The 23,484-nt window shown below is 43.3% G+C and overlaps 2 protein-coding genes across 6 annotated transcripts in view; both read right to left on the bottom strand.

The window, feature by feature from the left end:
• The window catches only part of LOC110499784 (voltage-gated potassium channel KCNC2), an 80,933-nt gene extending 72,500 nt beyond the window's left edge, over window positions 1-8,433 (bottom strand). For all 3 annotated transcript variants that reach the window (XM_090213582.1, XM_090213583.1, XM_036957031.2), the window contains exon 1: window positions 5,402-8,433. In XM_090213582.1, the coding sequence (XP_090069708.1) occupies window positions 5,402-5,953 (552 nt within the window). In that variant the 5' untranslated portion in view covers window positions 5,954-8,433. The remainder of the gene's footprint in view (window positions 1-5,401) is intronic.
• A 6,021-nt stretch (window positions 8,434-14,454) lies between these two features.
• LOC110499776 (uncharacterized) lies at window positions 14,455-20,475 on the bottom strand. 3 transcript variants are annotated; one of them, XM_036957030.2, is made up of 6 exons: window positions 20,062-20,475; window positions 19,537-19,769; window positions 19,208-19,280; window positions 18,953-19,043; window positions 18,307-18,416; window positions 14,455-16,946 (listed from the first exon to the last, which is right to left on the bottom strand). In XM_036957030.2, exons 1-6 carry the CDS (start codon window positions 20,198-20,200, stop codon window positions 16,642-16,644), a joined length of 951 nt encoding a protein of 316 aa, XP_036812925.2. In that variant the 5' UTR covers window positions 20,201-20,475; the 3' UTR covers window positions 14,455-16,641. The 3 variants fall into 3 exon arrangements, 1 of the variants encoding a protein (XP_036812925.2); XR_016490116.1 differs by having other exon boundaries at window positions 16,083-16,946; window positions 18,307-18,574; window positions 20,062-20,451; XR_016490117.1 differs by having other exon boundaries at window positions 16,083-16,946; window positions 18,307-18,536; window positions 20,062-20,449.
• Between the last annotated feature and the right edge of the window lie 3,009 nt (window positions 20,476-23,484).

Here is a 23,484-nt window from a genome sequence, read left to right as displayed (position 1 = left end):
TCAAACTCAGTGCCTCTTTGCTTGACATCATGGGAAAATCAAAAGAAATCAGCCAAGACATCAGGAAAAAATTGTAGACTTCCAAAAGTCTGGTTCATCATTGGGAGCAATTTCCAAATGCCTGAAGGTACCACGTTCCTCTGTACAAACAATAGTATGCAAGTATAATCTCCAGACTAAACTCCGGACCATGCAGCCATCATACCGCTCAGGAAGGAGACGCGTTCTGTCTCCTAGAGATGAACGTACTTTGGTGCAAAAAGTGCAAATCAATCCCAGAACAACAGCAAATGACCTTGTGAAAATGCTGGAGGAAACCGGTACAAACGTATCTATATCGACAGTAAAACAAGTCCTATATCAACATAACCTGAAAGGCCACACAGCAAGGAAGAAGCCACTGCTCCAAAACCACAATAAAAAAGCCAGACTACGGTTTGCAACTGCACATGGGGACAAAGATCGTACTTTTTGGTGAAATGTCCACTGGTCTGATGAAACAAAAATAGAACTGTTTGGCCATAATGACCATTGTTATGTTTATAGGGAAAATGGGGAGGCTTGCAAGCCAAAGAACACTATCCTAACCGTGAAGCACAGGGGTGGCAGCATCATGTTGTGGGGGTGCTTTGCTGCAGGAGGGATTGGTGCACTTCACAAAATAGATGGCTTCATGAGAAAGGAAAAATATGTGGATATATTGAAGCAACATTTCAAGACATCAATCAGTAAGTTAAAGGTTGGTCGCAAATTCGTCTTCCAAATGGACAATGACCCCAAGAATACTTCCAAAGTTATGGCAAAATGGCTTAAGGACAACAAAGTCAAGGTATTGGAGTGGCCATCACAAAGCCCTGACCTCAATCCCATAGACAATTTGTGGGCAGAACTGAAAAAGTGTGTGCGAGCAAGGAGGCCTACAAACCTGACTCCGTTACACCAGCTCTGTCAGGAGGAATGGGGCAAAATTCACCCAACTTATTGTGGGAAGCTGTGAAAGGCTACCCGAAACATTTGACCCAAGTTAAACAATTTAAAGGCAATGCTACCAAATACTAATTGAGTGTATGTAAACTTCTGGGAATGTGATGAAAGAAATAAAAGCTGAACTAAATCATTTTCTCTACTATTATTCTGACATTTCACATTCTTAAAATAAAGTGGAGATCCTAACTGACCTAAGACAGGGAATTTTTTACTAGGATTAAATGTCAGGAATTGTGGAAAAACTAAGTTTAAATGTATTTGGCTAAGGTGTTTGTACATCCGACTTGAACTGTATATACAGGGAGGACCAGTATCTAATCAATGTATAGCTATTTACATATTTACATGTACATGAAGGCAGGGTAAAGAGACTAGGCATCAGGATAGATAATAATAAGGTATTTGAGGTAGATATGTACATGAAGGCAGGGTAAAGTGACTAGGCATCAGGATAGATAATAATAAGGTATTTGAGGTAGATATGTACATGAAGGCAGGGTAAAGTGACTAGGCATCAGGATAGATAATAATAAGGTATTTGAGGTAGATATGTACATGAAGGCAGGGTAAAGTGACTAGGCATCAGGATAGATAATATTAAGGTATTTGAGGTAGATATGTACATGAAGGCAGGGTAAAGTGACTAGGCATCAGGATAGATAATAATAAGGTATTTGAGGTAGATATGTACATGAAGGCAGGGTAAAGTGACTAGGCATCAGGATAGATAATAATAAGGTATTTGAGGTAGATATGTACATGAAGGCAGGGTAAAGTGACTAGGCATCAGGATAGATAATAATAAGGTATTTGAGGTAGATATGTACATGAAGGCAGGGTAAAGTGACTAGGCATCAGGATAGATAATAATAAGGTATTTGAGGTAGATATGTACATGAAGGCAGGGTAAAGTGACTAGGCATCAGGATAGATAATATTAAGGTATTTGAGGTAGATATGTACATGAAGGCAGGGTAAAGTGACTAGGCATCAGGATAGATAATAATAAGGGTAAAATAAAGAACGGAGTAGCAGCAGCAAATAATGAGTGTAAAAGTGTGTCTGTCTGTGTGAATGTGTGTGTGTATGTACAGTATGTATGTATGTATGTATGTGTGTGTGTTTGTGTTGTGTCGGTATGCGTGTGTGTGTGTAGTGTTTGTGAATGTGTGAGGGTTTTGTGTCGGTGTAAAAGCTTAGTGTGTGTGAGTGAGTGTGTATATGGTGTGTATATAAAGTGGATGTTCGCAGGGTCAGTGCAAGAGTCAGTACAGACAGTTCGGGTAACATTAATTGTAGTCTGGCTATTTAGCAGCCTTTATGGCTTGGGGTAGAATCTGTCTCTGAGCTTGTTGGTCTGAGAGCAGATGCTTCGATACCGTTTTCCGGTCAGCACCACCCTTTGTAGCGCTTTGCTGTCAAGGGAGGTGATATTGCCATACCAAGTGGTGATGCAGCCAGTCAAGATGCTCTCAATGGTGCAGCTGTAGAACTTTTTGAGTATCTGAGGGCTCATGCCAAATCTTTTCAGCCTCCTGGGGAGGAAGAGGCACTGCTGTGCCCTCTTCACAACTGTGCGGGTGTGTGTGGACCATTTTAAGTCATTAGTGACGTGGACACCAAAGAACTTGAAGCTCTCGATCCGGTCCACAAAAGCCCTGTCACTGTGGATGGGAGTGTGCTCTCCCCTCTTTCTCCTATAGTCCACAATCAGCTCCTTGGTCTTACTAACGTTGAGGGAGAGATTGTTATCCTGGCACCACACTGCTAAGTCTCTGACCTCCTCCCTGTAGGCTGACTCATGATGATGGTGTTGAAGTCATGCACGGCCACACAGTCGTGGGTGAACAGGGAGTACATGAGGGGACTAAGCACACACCCCTGAGGGGCCTCGTGTTGAGGGTCAGCGTGGCAGAGGTGTTGTTGCCTACCCTCACCACCTGGGGCAGGCCCGTCAGGATGTCCAGGATCTAGTTGCAGAGGGAGGGGTTCCGTCCCAGGGGCCCAAGCTTGGTGATGAGCTTGGAGGGGACTATTATGTTGAACGCTGAGCTGTAGTCTATGAACAGCAATCTCACATACTTATTTCCCCTCTTGCCCAGGTGGGAGAGGGCAGTGTGAAGTGCAATTGAGATTGTGTCATCTGTGGATCTGTTGGGACGGTATGTGAATTGGAGTGGGTCTAAGGTGTCTGGGATGATGATGTTGATGTGTGACATGACCAGCCTTTCAAAGCACTTCATAATTACAGATGTGAGTGCTACAGGCACTTAGGCAGGTTACCTTGGAGCTCTTGGGAACAGGGACAAGGTGGTCAATTAAAATGATGTTGGGATTACAGACTGGGACAAGGAGAGATTGAAAATGTCTGTGAAGACACCTGCCAGCTGGTCTGCGCATGCTTTGAGAACACACCCTGGTATTCTGTCTGGCCTGGCAGCCTTATGATTGTTAACCTGTTTTAACGTTTTGCTAACATCGGCCATGCAATGCGAGATCACACAGTCATATGGAAAAACAGGGGCTTTCATGCAAGGCACAGTGTTAAATTCCTCGAAACGAGCATAAAAGGCCTTTAGCTCGTTTGGGAGTTCTGTATCGCTGGACAGCTCATGGCAGGGTTTCCCTTTGTAATCTGTTATTGTCTGCAAACACTACCACATACAACGAACGTCGTAGCCGGTGAACTAGGATTACACCTTCCTGCTATATTGTCTATTTGCATGTCTTGCATGTTTGATGTCTCTCGTCAGAGGTCGTAGCGGGATTTATTGCATGAGTCCATGTCCATGTCCCGTTCATTGTAAGCGGTAGCGGTAGACTTTAGCCCAGCGTGGATCTAGGATCAGTTGTGCCTTTTAGATCATAATGGAAAATTATTACATGGGCAGTGGGGATCTGATCCTAGATCAGCACTCCTACTCTGAGTGACAAGCTTTGTGGATACGGGCCCTGGCTTCATTATTCTATTAGCCCAAGACAGCCCTGTCTGTTTCAAGGCACCATCAACAGCACAATCTCCCCAGGGAGATGCTATTAATGGGCCTCCTACTAGTGAGAGATGAGCTGGATATAAACAAGGCCGTTTAGGCAGGAGGGAGATGAGACAGGAGGTCATTTTAGAGTCTGTAAATGATGGGGTATACATTGTGACATGACAGTGGCCAGGAGCCTCTGGAGCTCTGACTCCACAGCCAGTCGGCCAATGAGATGGTTATTTACTGCCTATTGAGCAAAACAACTGTATGACAGTAAACACTAGTCCTTCACTGGTCATGTGAGCATACAGTTGGCATGGATAAGGTAGGTAGATATGTCGGAGGCTCACCCTAACATTTCAGTAAGAGAAGACACGTTTGCCAGGTGTACAATGAACAAATGATTGACAGCAACCTATAGAATTCGACTTAAATCAACAAGAAATAACTGATAGATAACCAAGTATGTAAAAGAGAATTGTAAGTGACAATTAGTCTAATGGCCTCTGCGATACGTAAATATTCTGAAATACTTTCTCACACAGGCTGTTAATATGCGGGGCACATCTCACTCCAACGTGTAATATTCTCCATGAGCATTTCAATCAAAAGCAATCCATTCAAGGTCCTGTTTTAGTGTTTACATTGTTGCACTGATCGAATTTAGGCTCATGTCGTGAGTTATTGCGGTAAACATTTCAAATGAATTGATATGTTAAACTTATATTTTGAAATGAATTAATAATTTTAAATAAATCACCGCCGAAACTTGTTCGTAAAAGTAGGCTTAAGGCCAAATTCGTAATGTTTCTGGTATAGGATTGCAGATAATTGGTACAATTTGGGAATATGGTGGTGTGGCTAACCACAGGTTCTACATTAGCCTATTTCTGTTGAGCGATGGACCATTCCATCACCCATCTATTATATGGCATGCTCAATATCAAACAAACCCAACCGACAGAAGAAAAAAACGAATTTGGTGGTATCAGAAAAAAAAACAGTAATCTAATTCGTGAAATATTTCTACTTGATTCTCATTATCATGGATAGGTAGTGTAGCTTAACTTAAATATGTATTTACGCACCTATAGTGCATTGATATGTTTAAATGCATACTTGTGTATGACATAAAGAGGAAAAAGATCGAGTTGAATTATTTGAACTATATTCAAGTTTAAAAGGTCATTATGAAAGCGGTCGTGGGGAAATCATCTTTGACGCACACTGAAATGTGAATAAGCAGACAACCTACGTCCCTTACAGCGAATGTAAAATGTTAATAATGTATGTTATATTTGTGTAATATTTTTTATTTTGTTAGAAGGAATTGATGTCTAATGTAATTACACTTTTCTGTGCAAAGAAGGAATCGGGGGAACTTGTTGTGCATATGGACTGTTATGTGAGCTCTCCACACAAGCGCGCGCTCTTACCCTGGCAGCTCTGGAAGAATAGGGATCCTCAAATAGATTCCAAATCACAGGTCGCCACTTTTTCCAGCGGCTGATATTAGGATCAACCACGTCCTCAATGCCGAGTCTTTTCCCCGTCTCTTCGTCGTCGTCTCCATTGTCAACGTTTATGTCGAACACATCGAGCGCCTCCTCGGCGTCCCTGTGTTGGCGATAGGTCATCCAGCAGCAAGGCTCCACGTCCGTCTCATCGATTCCCCAGAAGGACAGCTCTTCCTCGAACAGCGGACCACAAACATCTGCTGGGCAATGGAGTTTCCCGGTTCGATAGTAGTTAAGGACATAAGCGAATACCCCTGGGTGGCGGTCAAAAAAGTATTCGTTGTTCCGCGTGTTGTACTCTATGAAGCCGGGGACTTGTTGCAGCTGATCCAAAACGGACTCGATGTCAGAATCGGAGGCAAGAAGGGCCAGCCGAGTCCCCGGCAGTGTCCTGAGCGTGTTCTTGTACGTCTCGTGCCTGGTTCCCCCAACGTTGAGGATTATCCTCTCGTTGTCGTCGAACTTACCCATCGCTCTGTATAAGACATGACTTGGTAAATAAGGTATATCGAGTGCAGTCCAGAGTAACAGCGGGCACGGTGCTGTACACACCCAGTTGGGTTAGAAAATCTCACGAAAAGCCTTTTGGATTCAGCTGAGAGCAGCCACTCCAGATCCAGCCTGGAGCTCTCATTACGCTTGGTGAAGGTGCTTTACCAATCTCATCGTTGTTGGTGATTTGGAAGAGAGGATCTTATCGCTTGTCAGACTCCCTCTAGTTCCTCCTTGTGCGAAGGATCTGTCAGCCAGTAGCTCCAAGCACAGGCAGCGCTAGTGATGTGTGCCTTGGGGGTGTCTTGACTCTCTTCTCCGCTCCACACTTGGACAGGTGAAGTCAAACGAAACCATTCCAATTATTGATTTGTAACCTTGAGCTCTGTGCCCTTTTCGTTAAAGTCATGACAATGCCGTGGTGAATAGCAAGTAAGCAAACCTGGATATGGTTCTCTCCGAAATGTGAGTCTTTGACGAGAAACGACGTCAAGGGCACACCCTCTCCCTTTCTGCACACAGGTTGTCTGTTGCTATAGTGTGTGTGTGTGCGTCCGTGTTACTAGCGATCCTCTCACACGTGCTCATGTTGCTATGTAGCAACGATCGCTCATTACATTTGGATTGGCAATCAAAATAGTTCAAATCTATGCCAACGAATATCTAGTGTAACTTTTTTCAGCTTTTATGATTCGCCGAAATAAGATGTTGAACGTGAGTGTTCTCAACAGGTCAGATTGCTTGACTGAGAAACATGTCTCATGTGGATCCCGTTCTATTTCCATCACAGAGTGTGGTCCTACATTTCATAGTGCAATTATTTATAGGAATTATCTTCGATCTAGTTTCACACTGACGCGAGATGCGCTTTCAAAGCGAGGGAGCTGTCCTTTCAGCACCTTACATCTGTGACATCATCAACCGCAGGAAAATAGTTCAATTTTAGGTTTCATTTGTTGGGTTCTATTTCAACACGTTGATTTAGCTTACATGGCATGCTGAGTGGTTTAATTCTAGCAACATAAGCTATCAATTACATTCTCATAATAACTCGTGATTCGGACCAGTTGCCAAGAGCAGAACAGAACTGGTCAGGTCAGTGTCTCTCTCTCTCTGGTTAATTTATTGAATAGATCGGCCACAATACACTCTTAGAAAAAAATGTTCTGGATTTAACCATCATTTTTTATTTTGGTTCCAAATAGAACCCAATATGGAAGCCTATCTGGAAAGCAATGGTTCTATATGGAACCATTTTCGGTTCTATACAGAACCTTAAGTGTTGCCATATAAGAAGCAAGCATAGAACCCTTTTTGGAGTAACATAACTCATAGGCCTATGTACTAACGCAATAGCTATAGGCCTATACGCTACTAAAGTGCTGGGAATTAGCCAATGCGGAAAATAAACAAAATAAAGACATCGTGAAATCAAGGCACTCAAGCCTAAAATGTGACATCTCTTTGAATGCCTACACTTGGTTGGGTGGCACTAGAGAGCGAGTCTCATTTGATGTGCTCAGCGCAGCTCAATCAACGCGATGAGGCCTTGAGAGGAGGATAGCTATAATTATGCGCATCATATTCCCCGATGTACATGCAGTGAAAACGTGCCACGCTCTGATTGAACAGTAATGAAAACTAATTTCTCATCTACAAAGGGGGAAAACTCCACTCCCATTCAAAGTTTATTTGTTAGATTACAATTTACAAATCGTAGCCAATGAAAAGAGGAGAAAAGGAGAAAAAAAAGAACTAGGCTTTTTCTCAAAATGGAGCCTCAATCTGTGAGATGGCTCTGATCAGAGCAGTTTAACCGTCTGTTTCAATGGCGTTTTGTTTAGTACTATTGGGAGCCATTCATCATGCAACATTATGGCCCTCAGTACATGTGGACTGAAAGGATCTTTCCCAATAATCAGCTCACTGGGCACAGATGCCAATTCAATGTCTAATCCATATGTTGGTTCAATGAAATTTAATTGAAATGACATGGAAACAACGTTGATTCAACCAGTGTGTGCCCAGTGGGAGGTATTCTTCCACATGACCAATACAAGAACCAAACAACCAGCAGCACCTATCTATTTCCCCCCTCTCCCACAGCTCTTTGCTAAAAATAGAACAGCCAGACTGCCAGAGAGCTGATCTTTATCGGGAAGTGAAGGGTAAAAAATAAGTTTCAGAGAGCCAAGGTGGTTCCTAGGCTGCCATACCATGTGGATCTGCATGGACATTTCTCCAGGGAGGGTTCTTGCAGCCTGGGTTTGAATGCATTTGGGTTCAAGTGCAAGTTAAATTTTTACACAATAATTTTTTCATATTTTAAGCCACCCCAGAGGCACATTTAGATGCAGAAAGTACAATGTCCAAACTCTTTAAATATATGTCTCTGGTCTACCCACCCTCTCTGTCTAGTAGGCCTAATAACTATATCACAGATATAGGTAGAGTCTACCCACCCTCTCTGTCTAGTAGGCCTAATAACTATATCCTGGATATAGTTCATCTGAATCAACTAGAACTTAAGCAGATAATATAAACAATATAATGAAAATCTTTCAGAAAGATTACATTTTTATAAAACTAGGAGGGGGTTTGTATGAGTAGAGACATTTCCTAAAAATACCCTTCAACTAGCTTAGCTTAATGGCTAATGTTTGACCTTCCATTGTGTGGTACTCACAGCTTATTTTACACAGTTGAGACAAATTAATATTTTCGGGGCAAATCGACTAAGACAAATTCAAATGGCACTAGTCTGAATGTGTCAAATCAGGCCTGATACAAAAACAGAACAGATAGCAGCACTTAGATAACATTTAACATTTGTCAAGGAGCTATGGCAACAAGATACTTTCTTCAAGAGCAAGGAGCCATAGTATTGTAGCGAATGGCGGGGCAGGGAAGTGAACCCGGGTCGCTGGCGTGAAAAGCAAACACTCATTGCGCCAAAAGGGTTAAGCCACTTGGTGGGAATTGTGACATGGCTCATATATAGCGAGGATCGCTACACTGCCCCCTCTGAAAGGGAAGGCACCTCCCCGTGCTTCGACTGCTCAGCCTCCTCACACATCCGGGCTGTGCTCTCCGATGGCTTCAAAGCCGCCATCCCACTTCTGACACCAGCATAGCAAACTGCAGGGTATGGAAGCTGGCTTGAAAGGTCGCTGGCTTGAAAGGCAAACACCATACACATCGCGCCGACAGGGTTAACACACTTGATGGGAATTGTAACATGGCTCACGTCCAGCATAAGGACCACTGGTATGTTTTGTTCACTGTAAGCTACTCCCATTTGACCAAAGACATTATTATAGTCAGGAAACTAAAAGGTTTTCATGGATATTAGCCTAATCAAAAAAATGAATTTTGTTCAAAAGAGTTTGACCAGTTTGGCTCTGAGGATGAAAATGAAAGATAATTGGTTACAATTGTGATAGAGAAGGCTGTTAAGAAGAGATTCATTCTATACAAAGTCCTGAGAGCTTGCTGAATCGGCAAAGCCTTGCCAATATGAAGCCTTTTCAAACATCAGCTAACACTTTCACAGAACTATGAGAAAGTGACCTTGTGAAGGCTGAGATGCAGTGTTCCTGAACACACACACAAACACACAACCTCCTTGCCTTCATTTCAGCATGAACTTTTTGTGCCGTCCTGTTCGGCCTATCCTAATTTTATCCCAGATCATGAGCTCTCCCTGCTCTCCCTCTCTCCCAGTAGACTAGCTTGCTGACATTTAAGATGCCCAATGAACAAGCATCTACAATTCTCTGTTCGTCCTCCACGATAAAGGTGGAGAGAGGACACAAAGAATCAAGGAAAGACTACATTGCAAACTTGTCCAAGACAAGACCCTGGCAGACAATGGGCATCTTTAGGCCACACAGAGCTCCAGCAAACACCATGTGCTGCTTTCCAGGATACAGATGAAGCCTTGTCCTGGACTAAAAAACATGGTCAATTGAGAATCTCCATGAAAAATTGGTTAGTCCAGGACTAGGCTTAATCTGTGTCTGGGAAACCAGCCCTTTGAGAAACGTGCAGGGCTTTTTAGTTTAGTGTAAATTGGCAGACAAAGGAATAACGATTAAAAGTTGTGTACCCACAGGACCACTGATCGTCAGGCTAAACAATTGGTGTCTGTTGTCTATGCCTCCAATTAATATGGGAGCAACTGTTCCTAAACAGATAGTTGACTCAAAACGAATCAACATCTAATTTGTGCTCTGTATCTACTGAAAGTGCTCCATAGCAGCACCCACCCGTAGCACGCGCTCCAGCAGGTATATCTCACTGGCCACCCCCAAAGCCAATTCTTCCTTTGGCCACCTCTCCTTCCAGTTCTCTGCTGCCAATGACTGGAACATACTGCAAATATCACTAAAGGTGGAGACTCTTACATCCCTCACTAGCTTTAAGCACCAGTTGTCAGAGCAGCTCACAGATCACTGCACCTGTACATAGCCCATCTTTAAATAGCCCATCCAATCTACCTCATCCCCATACTGTATTTATTTATTTATCTGGCTCTTTTGCACCCCAGTATCTCTACTTGCACATTCATCTTCTGCACATTCTACCATTCCAGTGTTTAATTGCTATATTGTAATTACTTCACCACCATGGCCTATTTATTGCCTTACCTCCCTTATCCTACCTCATTTGCACATGCTGTATATAGACTTTTCTACTGTATTATTGACTGTATGTTTGTTTATTCCATGTGTAACTCTGTGTCGTTGTATGTGTCAAACTGCTTTGCTTTATCTTGGCCAGGTCGCAGTTGCAAATTAGAACTTGTTCTCAACTAGCCTACCTGGTTAAAAAAAGGTTAAATAAAATTAAAATAAATCTTGAAAACTTGACTACTGACATGCAAGACTGTTTGGGATCGTATTAACAGTGGACTATTAAACAAACAAATACTAAGACAGTTTGAGTGAACCATCACAATAAACTTCTGGACACAACCCAAATTAGTAAGGGCTTTGGTATAGTTTGCTTCCGTTTGGTGACATAGCTTATCTTCTGCCTCTATTAGGCTGAGTTTACACAGGCAGCCCAATTCAGATATTCTGCATATCTGATACCTATTTGAACTTCTCCCTAATGTGTAAACAGCAACAACAACAAAAACACATGGAATCTGATCTTTTGACTTCCGAATTTATAGCACCAATCCTGATACAAACCCCATCCTCCATATGCGACCTCTGTCTAGAAGCTCAGATCAGATGTTTTTGCTCTGAAGTGTTCTTTTGTGTGTTTTTTTTTTTTGCACAGTACCTTCTGTTACCATGACAACCACCCCAACATATAAAATGAACATTGCATCGGCGTGCTGGTTCAGAGGCTACATCAGTGTGAATACGCAAATCTGATATGGGTCACATGTAAATCTGAGTGTGGACTTTCAGAAAAATAGATTGGATATAGGATGAAAATCGGTTTTGGGTTCTTAGGGTGGCTGTGTAAACACAGCCTTAGGCTAAACAGCATATTCATATGCATTATTCAAGTTTGGAAAGTGATTTGAACCCTACATTTCGAATGACGTCAGTTGCACTATTAACCTGTAGTTTCCTTAACAGGGTTTAGTGGGTGTGGAAAAGAGGACCACAACAAGCAGAACCGCAGGGTGGTGTTCAATACGGCATAACTCAAAACATTTGGTGCCTGATGAACACGACCCTGGTATCATAGCACTGCTTACATGTGAAAGGACTCCCTTTGCTGCCACGGAGTGTAATTGAAGTTTATTTAACTAATTGACGAGCTCGGGTATTGCAGTGAAAGTCGGTTGAATCTCTGGGGTAAATTTTGACCTGATTAGATGGAAACGGAGGTGCGTTCTGCTAATTAAAAGAGGCATATTAATTTGTGGTGAATGACTGTGAACCTTCACAGTTAAGCTACAAGTATATAGTACATGTCTAGCTAATATAGCTTCAGGATATTATTTAGGGATTTTAACGTTTCTTAAAAAATGTCTTCCCTCTTGCTGAAACATCTGGTCAATTATTTTTGAAGTGTTTGTCTGACATTCAGTCAAGGCAACACGGTTCTGACTGCGATACAGCTCAGTTGGTAAGAGCATGAAGGAAGCAACATCCCGGATTAGGTTGTGGGTTCAATTCCTGCAGGGAATCACATACACATAGTGTAAGTTGCTTTGGATAACAGTGTCTGGTTAGAGGCATATACTGTTATAGAAAGGCAACGGTCAGACTATTTGTGATGTTTTACATTTGAACTGACATTTTGATTTTGCTCAGATAGAAGCAGGTCTAAAAGTATTGAGTGTCTGAATAAGATTCTGCTGGGGAATTGCGTTGAAGTATTGTGCTCCTCTACCGCCATCTTCTGTATACAGAGGAACATTACACACAGAGCAGTCTGACTGCTCTTTTCTCAGCGTAATTATAGCAGTAGATATCCACTGCCTGCTGTGGGTTGGTGCTTTACTTAAAGCTCTATTGTGCTTAGCTCATTCAACCACAAGTCAGCCTGAGGTATGAATGATACTGCAAATCATTTAAACGTGTTAACCCTCGCAAGGCTGCAGGCCCAGACGGCATCCCCAGCCGCCTCCTCAGAGCATGCGCAGACCAGCTGGCTGGTGTGTTTACGGACATATTCAATCAATCCTTATCCCAGTCTGCTGTTCCCACATGCTTCAAGAGGGCCACCATTGTTCCTGTTCCCAAGAAAGCTATGGTAACTGAGCTAAACGACTACCGCCCCGTAGCACTCACTTCCGTCATCATGAAGTGCTTTGAGAGACTAGTCAAGGACCATATCACCTCCACACTACCTGACACCCTAGACCCACTCCAATTTGCTTACCGCCCCAATAGGTCCACAGACGACGCAATCGCAACCACACTGCACACCGCCCTAACCCATCTGGACAAGAGGAATACCTATGTGAGAATGCTGTTCATCGACTTCAGCTCAGCATTTAACACCATAGTACCCTCCAAACTCGTCATCAAGCTCGAGACCCTGGGTCTCGACCCCACCCTGTGCAACTGGGTACTGGACTTCCTGACGGGCCGCCCCCAGGTGGTGACATCTCCACTCCACTGATCCTCAACACTGGGGCCCCACAAGGGTGCGTTCTGAGCCCTCTCCTGTACTCCCTGTTCACCCACGACTGCGTGGCCATGCCTGCCTCCAACTCAATCATCAAGTTTGCAGACGACACAACAGTAGTAGGCTTGATTACAAACAACAACGAGACGGCCTACAGGGAGTAGGTGAGGTCGCTCGCAGTGTGGTGTCAGGAAAATAACCTCACACTCAACGTCAACAAAACAAAGGAGATGATTGTGGACTTCAGGAAACAGCAGAGGGAGCACCCCCCTATCCACATCGACGGGACAGTAGTGGAGAGGGAGGTAAGTTTTAAGTTCCTCGGCGAACACATAACGGACAAACTGAATTGGTCCACCCACACAGACAGCGTTGTGAAGAATGCGCAGCAGCACCTCTACAACCTCAGGAGGTTGAAGAAATTTGGCTTGTCACCAAAAGCACTCACAAACTTCTACAGATGCACAATCGAGAGCATCCTGTCGGGCTGTATCACCCACCGCCTGGTACGGAAACTGCTCCGCCCACAACCGCAAGGCTCTCCAGAGGGTAGTGAGGTCTGCACAACGCATCACTGGGTGCAAACTACCTGCCCTCCAGGACACCTACACCACCCAATGTCACAGGAAGGCCATAAAGATCAAGGACAACAACCACCCGAACCACTGCCTGTTCACCCCGCTATCATCCAGAAGGCGAGGTCAGTACAGGTGCATCAAAGCAGGGACCGAGAGACTGAAAAACAGCTTCTATCTCAAGGCCATCAGACTGTTAAACAGCCACCATTAACATCGAGGGGCTGCTGCCAACATACTGACTCAACTCCAGCTCACTTTAATAATGGAAATTGATGGAAATTGATGTAAAAAATGTATCACTAGCAACTTTAAACAATGCCACTTAATATAATGTTTTCATACACTACATTACTCATCTCATATGTATATGTATATACTGTACTCAATATCATCTACTACATCTGGCCATCTGTATGTAATATATGTATCACTAGCCACTTTAAACTATGCCACTTTTATGTTTACATACCCTACATTACTCATCTCATATGTATATACTGTACTCGATACCATCTACTGCATCTTGCCTATGCCGTTCTGTACCATCACTCATTCATATATCTTTATGTACATATTCTTTATCTCTTTACACTTGTGTGTATAAGGTAGTAGTTGTGGAATTGTTAGGTTAGATTACTCGTTGGTTATTACTGCATTGTCGGAACTAGAAGCACAAGCATTTCGCTACACTCGCATTAACATCTGCTAACCATGTGCATGTGACAAATAACATTTGATTTGAAATCAAATCAATCCATCAAATAGATTCATGAAATGGAGTAAATATTCACACAAAAAGGGTTGCCACATAGCACCTTTATTTTCTAGTAAGGAGTGGAACATTTTCTCCCATCTTTCAACATTCCTCAGTTATGCCCAAGAGCACAGCTACACAAAATAAATAGAGTTAGCCGACAAATGCAGTTAGCCGACATCGCAGTGTTTCTATAGTTTCCAGATATATGAATTGTGTGTTCGCTAAACATTTGCTCCAAAGCTATAGTTATCACAAGACAAGATATTTGTCAGTGTTTTGAAAAGTCTTGTGGTACAGCATTTCTACACAAACGTGATGATTTGATTGCTGGTACAGTATTACTACACAGATCATGTCACCATATTCCCTACCTTTGACCAGAGGCCTACTATATAGGGAATAGATAGGGTGCAATTTAAGACAAAACCAATGAGATAATTTGATTTCTGTTCTATCCTGTAGTTTCACTGGGTTGGTTCTAACCAGAGGCTAACTTCTGTGTTAACTACAGTCAACGATAGATCACATAAAATACTTAAAAAGGAAACAAATATAAAACAGAGCAGAATGCATGTTTGTGTTGGCTAAATACACATATCGTGCTTAATCTGAACTACATAACTAGACAAACGCAAATTAATTCAGACCAGGGCTCTCCAACACTGCTCCTGAAGAGTTACCCTCCTGTAGGTTCCCACAAACCCCTTATAACTAACTGGATTCCCCTTATCAACCAGCTAATTATTAGGAACACGTGTGCTAGATTAGGGTTGGAGAGAAACCCAGTGGACAGTAGCTCTCCAGGAACAGGGTTATAGAGAAACCCAGTGGACAGTAGCTCTCCAGGAACAGGGTTATAGAGAAACCCAGTGGACAGTAGCTCTCCAGGAACAGGGTTATAGAGAAACCCAGTGGACAGTAGCTCTCCAGGAACAGGGTTATAGAGAAACCCAGTGGACAGTAGCTCTCCAGGAACAGGGTTATAGAGAAACCCAGTGGACAGTAGCTCTCCAGGAGCAGGGTTATAGAGAAACCCAGTGGACAGTAGCTCTCCAGGAACAGGGTTATAGAGAAACCCACTGGACTGTAACTCTCCAGGAACAGGGTTATAGAGAAACCCACTGGACAGTAGCTCTCCAGGAACAGGGTTATAGAGAAACCCACTGGACAGTAGCTCTCCAGGAACAGGGTTATAGAGAAACCCACTGGACTGTAACTCTCCAGGAACAGGGTTATAGAGAAACCCAGTGGACAGTAGCTCTCCAGGAACAGGGTAATAGAGAAACCCACTGGACAGTAGCTCTCCAGGAACAGGGTTATAGAGAAACCCAGTGGACAGTAGCTCTCCAGGAACAGGGTTATAGAGAAACCAAGTGGACAGTAGCTCTCCAGGAACAGGGTTATAGAGAAACCAAGTGGACAGTAGCTCTCCAGGAACAGGGTTGGAGAGGCATGATTTAGACTACGTCATCAATACATTAATGATTGTCCTGCATCTCCCTCTAGTAAGAGAACTCATGCAGTTTATCCACCAGGACATTCAAGATCAGTTGCAGAGAAAAACACATGCATAAGATGTCTGAAAACAAGCAAATCATACAAGCCAAACGTCACAAGCTTGCACTTGTATCTTGTAGACACGAGTACGTAGTAGAAAAACTAAATGTAGTTATTTATAGTTAACTATGTTTGACATTTTTTATTATTTTGACTATTCTATGACATACGGATGGCAGTTGCAAGATTGCATAACACACTGAGGTCTTGATAGTTAGGGCTGAAATGACCGCTTCTAAAAGATGGCAGCATATAATGATAATGTACAGGGTTTCCAAGCAGCAGTCACGTGATGAAAACACATTTACAGGTGCCTTACATACTAACGTTTGGTTCAAGGATGGAAAACTCAGGCCTCATACTTGGGGCCTGACAAGGAAAACCTCCAGACCTAAGTCAAATGTTATATGGAGTTAGACTTCTGGGGATTTTATTTGTCAGGAGTAAGTCCTAACCCTACACATTGGCCTAGCCAGGGATCTGTTATGCTTTAAGGGATGGAACAGAAGAAAAATAATCACCTTCATCACACACAACCTTGGACTAAATTCTTATTCAACTACGAGCCAAAAGCAAGAGCATTACTGAACAGACTGCAGTAGTGCCATTAAGAATGAGAAAATACATGTATGGCTTTATTCATGTACAGTTTAAAACAACCCCCTTTTTTCTGTTCATTCCAGCCTGTTGCGTCGTCTGAGCCCAGTTGTAGGCATTTCTTCTGGAATGTTCTGGGCTAGGCCTATGTCCTCAATGTTTGTCTCACAAGAATTCTCCAAGGAGGGCATGTCCTCCTCCTCAGCGTCGGTCACTGAGTGCTCATCCTTGGATTCAGGGTGGTGCTGCTGGTGGACTGGCTCCTCCTCTTTCACCACACCACTTTGATCGTCTTCCGCAGGAGCAACCACCTCTGGCGAGGTGTCGCCGTGGGCTGCCAGAGACTCGATGAGGTCATCCAGATTCCTCTCGCACTGCGGCTCTGAAAGACGGAAAAGGGAAATGTTGCGACCGTACGCCATAGTCACCGCAAATAGACACCCCATTTCAGGATGGGTGTGTTTGAGTCATGATGTCAATACTGCTCATGTGGATCATGTATGATGGGGTGTGTGACTCTTGCTGCCCAACTCATTTCCCCCAAGTCAAATAAAGTTAATTTTGCACCCCCAAAAAAATCAACTTTCCATACACTTTTGTTCACTGTATATATATAATTTTTTTTTTATTAAAAAAAGAGTCAGAAAGTTACTTTTTGGAGCTGAATGCCAAACCATTCAGGAGAGAGCGGTGCTCCAACCTGGCCCATTTTTAGATACCATACCAAGAAAACCAGAGTGATATGAAATAGGGAACACGACAGAAATCATTTAAAATTTGTATTTTTTTGTTGCAACGGAAAACAAAATAGTTTACTTTTATCCAGGGGCCTCATTTATCAATTGTGCTGAATTTCAAACTAAATTCTGGGCACGTGGAGATCCTAGAATTTGCATACGCAACAAACTGTGGAGGTGTTGGCAGAATGAAAAAGTCACTGTAAAAAGATTAAAACAAACTAAACAGGCGAGACCCAAACTCTGGCCGTGATTTCCGTAAGATTGACTGTCTATTTGAGAAATGTTAAACTAAGTGCTACAGCCCACACTGCTTCAACACAAAAGACCAACTGTTGTTCAATATTTTGTTCATCAATATCTCCTGCCTTGGTATAGGCTCAGAGATGAAATATGTTATGAGGTCACACTCCTGCACGGTAATACTCCATAGCCTACTGTTAAATACTTGAAATAGGCTAGGCTGCTGGTCTATTTCCTGTCAGGAAGCTTGACCTATTGAATGGTAAATATTTGTTATATAGTAGCAGGAATAAACCATTCATGTCAGAAAAGGACAGATGTCCTGCAATATGATTGAATTGCATAATAAACATACAAGCCCAGTGATCTCCTTACCAACGGAAAATCTGTTTTATCATTACGCTTTGTGTTTATCAGCATTGTTAGTAATTACAGTAATTCCGGTGTCACCAAGCAACGCAGCTTCCACAAAATTACAATATTTGCTTGCAATACAATTCTTCAACCACAAGAAGTTGTGTGGAGGCAGAGTCTGAGATTGTGTGTGGAGATACACACACTTTCCTGTCGAGGTCAAATATGTAAATACCAACCATAGCGGGAAAACTTGTAGAACGTAAGGTTTAGTCTTTTATTTTTGTCTTTTTTTCTGTTCTTTTTTACAAACCTTTGATAAATGAAACCCAAAGTAGTCCCTATTTGTCTATATTCTTCCATTTGGTGCCTAATGAACATGTCCCAGCAGGAGGTGGGGCCACATACCTTCAATGTTAAGGGATGGACAGTCCATGCCTCTCTTCTTCATCAGGTGGCGGATGGACTGGAGTTGGGACATGATCTCGTTCTTCTGTTCCTGGGCCACAGACTTGACACTGGAGAGGAGCGAAATGGCCAGGAGAGAGCGGGGTCACTGAGGACAGAACTCTGGGAAACGCAGTCCCTGACCGGTTGCCCTTCGTAGGTTCAGTTCATAGCTCCGGGGTGAAGTTTCTCTAGGTACAGATCTAGGATCAGCTTCCCCAATCCTAACCTTAACCATTAGTCGGGGAAATGCGAAACAGACTCAAAAATCGACGTCTAGACCCTAGGGACCACTTCACCCAACACCCAGTTGATACAGAAATGTGCGTCGGTAAGACACTATCTCCCATTTGGTGCCTGGTCAACACACCCCAGAGTCCCATTACCATAAACGCTCTTAGATTCAGCAGGGTCAATAGTGTCAACAGTTTATCAAGACCACGCAACGTCCCCTAATAACTGCTATTACTACCTGGTCAGGATAAACTGGTCTTAATCACGACAGACATGTATTTAATTACATGGGGTGTTATTTACAGAGCAATATTACACACAAACGGAAGACAAACCGGAGCTCTGTGGTTTATGGGTAAGTTGGCTTACTTACCAACTTGTCAATGGGTCCAGTTGGGTCAGAATGGAGTTGAGCATCTTCTCTGTTTGCGCTAGCCGCTGCTCCAGCTCTGTAAGCTGATTCTCTATGGAAAGAGACAAAGCCACCATGTAAAACAAACAGCTGATTCTCTATGGAAAGTGAAAGCCACCATGTAAAACCATGTAAAAAAGCATCTGCATGATGGGTAAGATGAACAAAGGTATGCAAACAGACCCTTGTGGCACACCACATGGACACAGCACACACCTGTCTCCTCCGACTTCTTGGGACCTTTGGCATCCTTGTTCTTTTGGGCTTGGGAGTCATCTGCAGACTTGATCTTAGAGAGAAGGGAGATATCAAAAGACTGAGCCGTATGTGTGTTTAGTCCACTCAGGCTCAGACTGACAGTATTACCATAGTTCACCACAATCACGTTTGCTCTGATTAGCAATCTACTCCAATCCAGCTCTCTCTCTCTCTCAGTCTGTGTAGGCGTTTGCACGCATGCCTGTTTAGATATCCCCAAGCAACCCCATCACAATCCTCACTGCTACAATATTTTTCAATGGTGGAATTCCTGCTCCAGCCTATACCTTCAGAAATTTGTACGCTGCAAAGAGGCCGACTCCGATGGCGTAGAGCGGCATCAGCGTGAACACGTAGCCCTTGTTGCTGTTGGTTTTGTATTTGTCACCCTTCATCTCCTGCTCCATCATCACCTTCATCTGCTGCATGTTCTCCAGGGTCTGTGCTTTGCTCATGGAGCCAGCAGTGTTCTTGTTGACCGGCTGCCCTCTCACTGCACCCGGTCCTGGTCCCGGACCCGCTGAGAAATAATATGAGAGAATTAGAAGACAATGGTGATGATTATGATGATGAACAGACCTATTCATGACATTTGTCTTATTGCGAAATCCTTAAGAGGCTACGATATTGCACACTTTTGCAAATAGACATATCTTGTTTTAAATACGTTTGACAATTTTGAACATAGTAAAACGTTAGGCTACTAAACAAATATACCATGGCAGGAGCAAAACATTGCATAGGCTAGGCCTACACAATATGACGGTGCAGTCCCATTGCCAATTCAAAAACTATTTAAAAATTCATGCTACCTTTTCTGTTGTAGCGTGCATCAAAACCTCTTGTTTCCTTCGCTCCGGATCCTACGCCGAACATTCTAGGGAACACCACAAACGCAAACAACACCGCCGTAAATGCGACCACCACTTGCTGGGACGATGAGAAAACCATATCCTTCTGCACCGTAAAGCACCAGAACAGCGACGAAAACAACCGGAGCCTTTGGTCCAGACGTGCAACACCGAATCTTTAGCGTTTCTAGGCTATTACGCAGAAGGGAAACTGACTCATTGCCATTTCAAGCTGAAAACCACGTAAATCTTGTGCTGACTATTGAGGTAAATATGAACCGTGCTGACTGAGGATAAACAGCTGCTTCTTCTTTTTCTTCGTCGTCATCTTCTTCAGGATTTGGTTGACGGTTCGCATCCAATTTCTAGCTCTATACACCGCCACCTATTGTACTGGAGTGTGAGGCCAGTCACGGTCTATCTATTCGGATACAAATATATATGCAACATGTAAAGTGTTGGTCCCATGTTTCATGAGCTAAAATAAAAGATCCCAGAAATGTTCCATATGCACAAAAAGTTTCTCAAATTGTGTGCACACATTTGTTTAAAAATCAAATCAGAGGAGGGGTTTCTCCCTTGCCAAGATAATCCATCCACCCGACAGGTATAGCATGTCAATAAGCTGATTAAACAACATGACCAATACACTAGTGCACCTTGTGCTGGGGAAAATAAAAGGCCACTCTAAAATGTGCTGTTTTGTCACACAAAACATGCCACAAATGTCTCAAGTTTTGAGGGAGTGTGCAATTGGCATGCTGACTGCGGGAATGTCCACCAGAGATGTTGCCAGATAATTGAAAGTTAATTTCTCTACCATAAGTCGCCTACAACATCGTTTTAGAGAATTTGTCAGTATGTCCAACCGGCCTCACAACTGCAAACCATGTGTATGGCGTTGTGTGGGTGAGGGGTTTATGGATGTTGTTAACAAAGTGCACCATGGTGAAGGTGGGGTTAAGGTATGGACAGGCTTAAGCTTAAGCAATGGCATTTTATCGATTGCAATTTTGATGCACAGAGGTACCGTGACGAGATCCTGAGATCCTTCTAAAGAAATGTACTTTTTACTCCATACATTTTCCCTGACTCCCAAAAGTACTCGTAACATTTTGAATGCTTAGCAGGACAGGAAAGGGGTCCAATTCACACACTTATCAAGAGAACCTCCCTAGTCATCCCTACTGCTCTGATCTGGCGGACTTACTAAACACACTTAATTTGTAAATGATGTCTGAGTGTTGGAGTGTGCCCCTGGCTTTCCAGGAAATGATGCATGTGCATCATACAGATGCATGTCTGTATCCCCAGTCATGTGAAATCCATAGATTAGGGCCTAATTTATTTATTTCAATTGACTGATTTCCTTATATGAACTGTAACTCAGTAAAATCTTGGAAATCATTGCACGGTGCGTTGTTATTTAAAAAATATTATTACCTTCAGTAGTCCTCTTCCTCTAAGAAAGTGAAATATAGCCCTAGACACCACCTCCTACACTCATTAAAAACACACTGCCCCATTCCACTACTTTGACCCTATCTGCTGGTGCACTATGGCCTGGGAGGACGGACAGCACCCCTCAACACACCCTGGAACAAAGACACAGAGCAGGGGTTGATTTCGGGCTTAGGGAGGTCAGTATGGGATTGATGCTCAAGCCTCCATTTTCTAACAATTCTATCCACAGGTGCCTGCTGGGAGTGGGTAGTTCTTACCGTGAAGACTGACTCACCTCTCCCGAGGCGAGTTCTAGGCCATAGAGGGATCTGCCTGCTTCCTTCTACCACATTAGGTAAGTTTGCTCCCTTCTTGTGACCACCCCAACATACGTGTCCCATGTTCCCCGGCTAACCTCTCAGTTCTTCTCCCAAAGGACAGTCCTGTGGTCTTCCTTCGCCTAGTAGGTTGTTTCTCATTACCTCTCTGCATAAAGTATAAAAACCCACATTCAAACTCTGTCCTTCTCATAGGCTCAACCTGACTCCCGAACAGTTCAGTGGTTGATGTAGGCTTTCTAAACACTAAAACCTGGGTTCCTGGCCTCTTACTCTGATTTCCAATTTGTCTCACCATTTGTATTCATTTGTAGTTTTCCTCAGATCACCCAGGGGGACCTGTGGCTGCGCCAACAAGGAGACCCATGGAAAGGAGGATGAGGAAAACAAACCACCAGACCCAGTGTAGTCTCTGCCTCCTAGTTACAGAACCTCAGTGTGAGTGTGAAATTATGTCTCTTTCTTCTGCACTTTGGCTAGAGCCTTCTTTTTCATCTTTCTTTCCAGCCTTTTGGTCTGGGCCCTCTGCTTCTGTCCAGTCGCTCATCCATGGCTTCCACTTTGGGAGATGCTTGCAGTGGGAGAGATGAAGCCAGCAGTAACTCCTGTTACTCCGCGGTTGATAGATGGACACGAACTTCTGGTCAACACCCATCATTTTGGCCACTTGGGCAACCACATCTCCTATGAGATGGGTGCCATTGTCTGCAGACAAAACCTCAAGCACTCCGAACCTGGGTATGATTTCCCTGACTAGCAATTTTGCAACTGTTCGCGCAACACAATTGGTAGTGAGAAATGTTTCCACCCACCTGGTGAACCTGTCAATTATCACCAGGCAGTATCTCTTTCTTTCTTTTCACTCTACCATGTCTATGAAATTCATAGCAAGGTGGACAAAAGGTCCTTTTGGAGTGGGGAACTTCCCTGGTTGTAGTGGAGTTCCCTTGTCTGTTATATAACAAACATGTCGCGCAACGGAAAATTAACTGTTTTACGTGCTGATTCAAATCCGGGCAAAACCATTGGGCCGAAATCTTCTCCTCCTTCATATCCCCCCTTGACGAATGGCTCACTCCATGAGCCAATCGGCAAATAGTAGAGATCATGGTTGATGGTAAACAGGGCATGTCAGACAAAAGATGCAGCCATAAGCTAGTCCTGGGAAAAAGAGCACACCCTCTCTCCCTCCACACTTGGTGATTGAGAATATCAGCCTGCTGCTGTTTCTCAAGATCATTAGTTTCAGATGACACAAATAGAATGCATGTGTGTGACAACGGGAAGCAGCCAATTTGGCAGCCTCATCAGCTATGCTGTTACCAATACTAGCATAATCACTCCTACCTGGGTGTGCCTCTACCTTAACAATAGGCAATTTGTTAGGTTTTCGCATTGCTTCAATCAACTGTATGTCCTATTCATAAACTCTCTAGGGTGCGTGGGACGCAAACGTCGCACCTGACCAACATCCAGTGAAAGTGCAGGGCGCCAAATTCAAACAACAGAAATCTCATAATTAAAATTCCTCAAACATACATGTATTATACACCATTTTAAAGATAAACGTGTTGTTAATCCCACCACAGTGTCCGATTTCAAA

This window comes from Oncorhynchus mykiss, chromosome 21, assembly GCF_057628025.1.
Source record: "Oncorhynchus mykiss isolate SJ-2025 chromosome 21, ASM5762802v1, whole genome shotgun sequence".
NCBI lineage: Eukaryota > Metazoa > Chordata > Actinopteri > Salmoniformes > Salmonidae > Oncorhynchus > Oncorhynchus mykiss.
The sequence above is the reverse complement of the archived record's forward strand: the minus strand, read 5'-3'. Positions and strand labels throughout refer to the sequence as shown.

Coding starts and splice junctions, on each gene's coding strand:
- LOC110499776 (XM_036957030.2), bottom strand. CDS start 20,200: ATGGTTTTCTCATCGTCCCAGCAAGTGGTGGTCGCATTTACGGCGGTG. Junction 19,281..19,536: donor CAGCGTACAAATTTCTGAAG/GTATAGGCTGGA, acceptor CTTCTCTCTAAG/ATCAAGTCTGCAGATGACTC. Junction 16,947..18,306: donor TCCATCCCTTAACATTGAAG/GTATGTGGCCCC, acceptor TCCGTCTTTCAG/AGCCGCAGTGCGAGAGGAAT.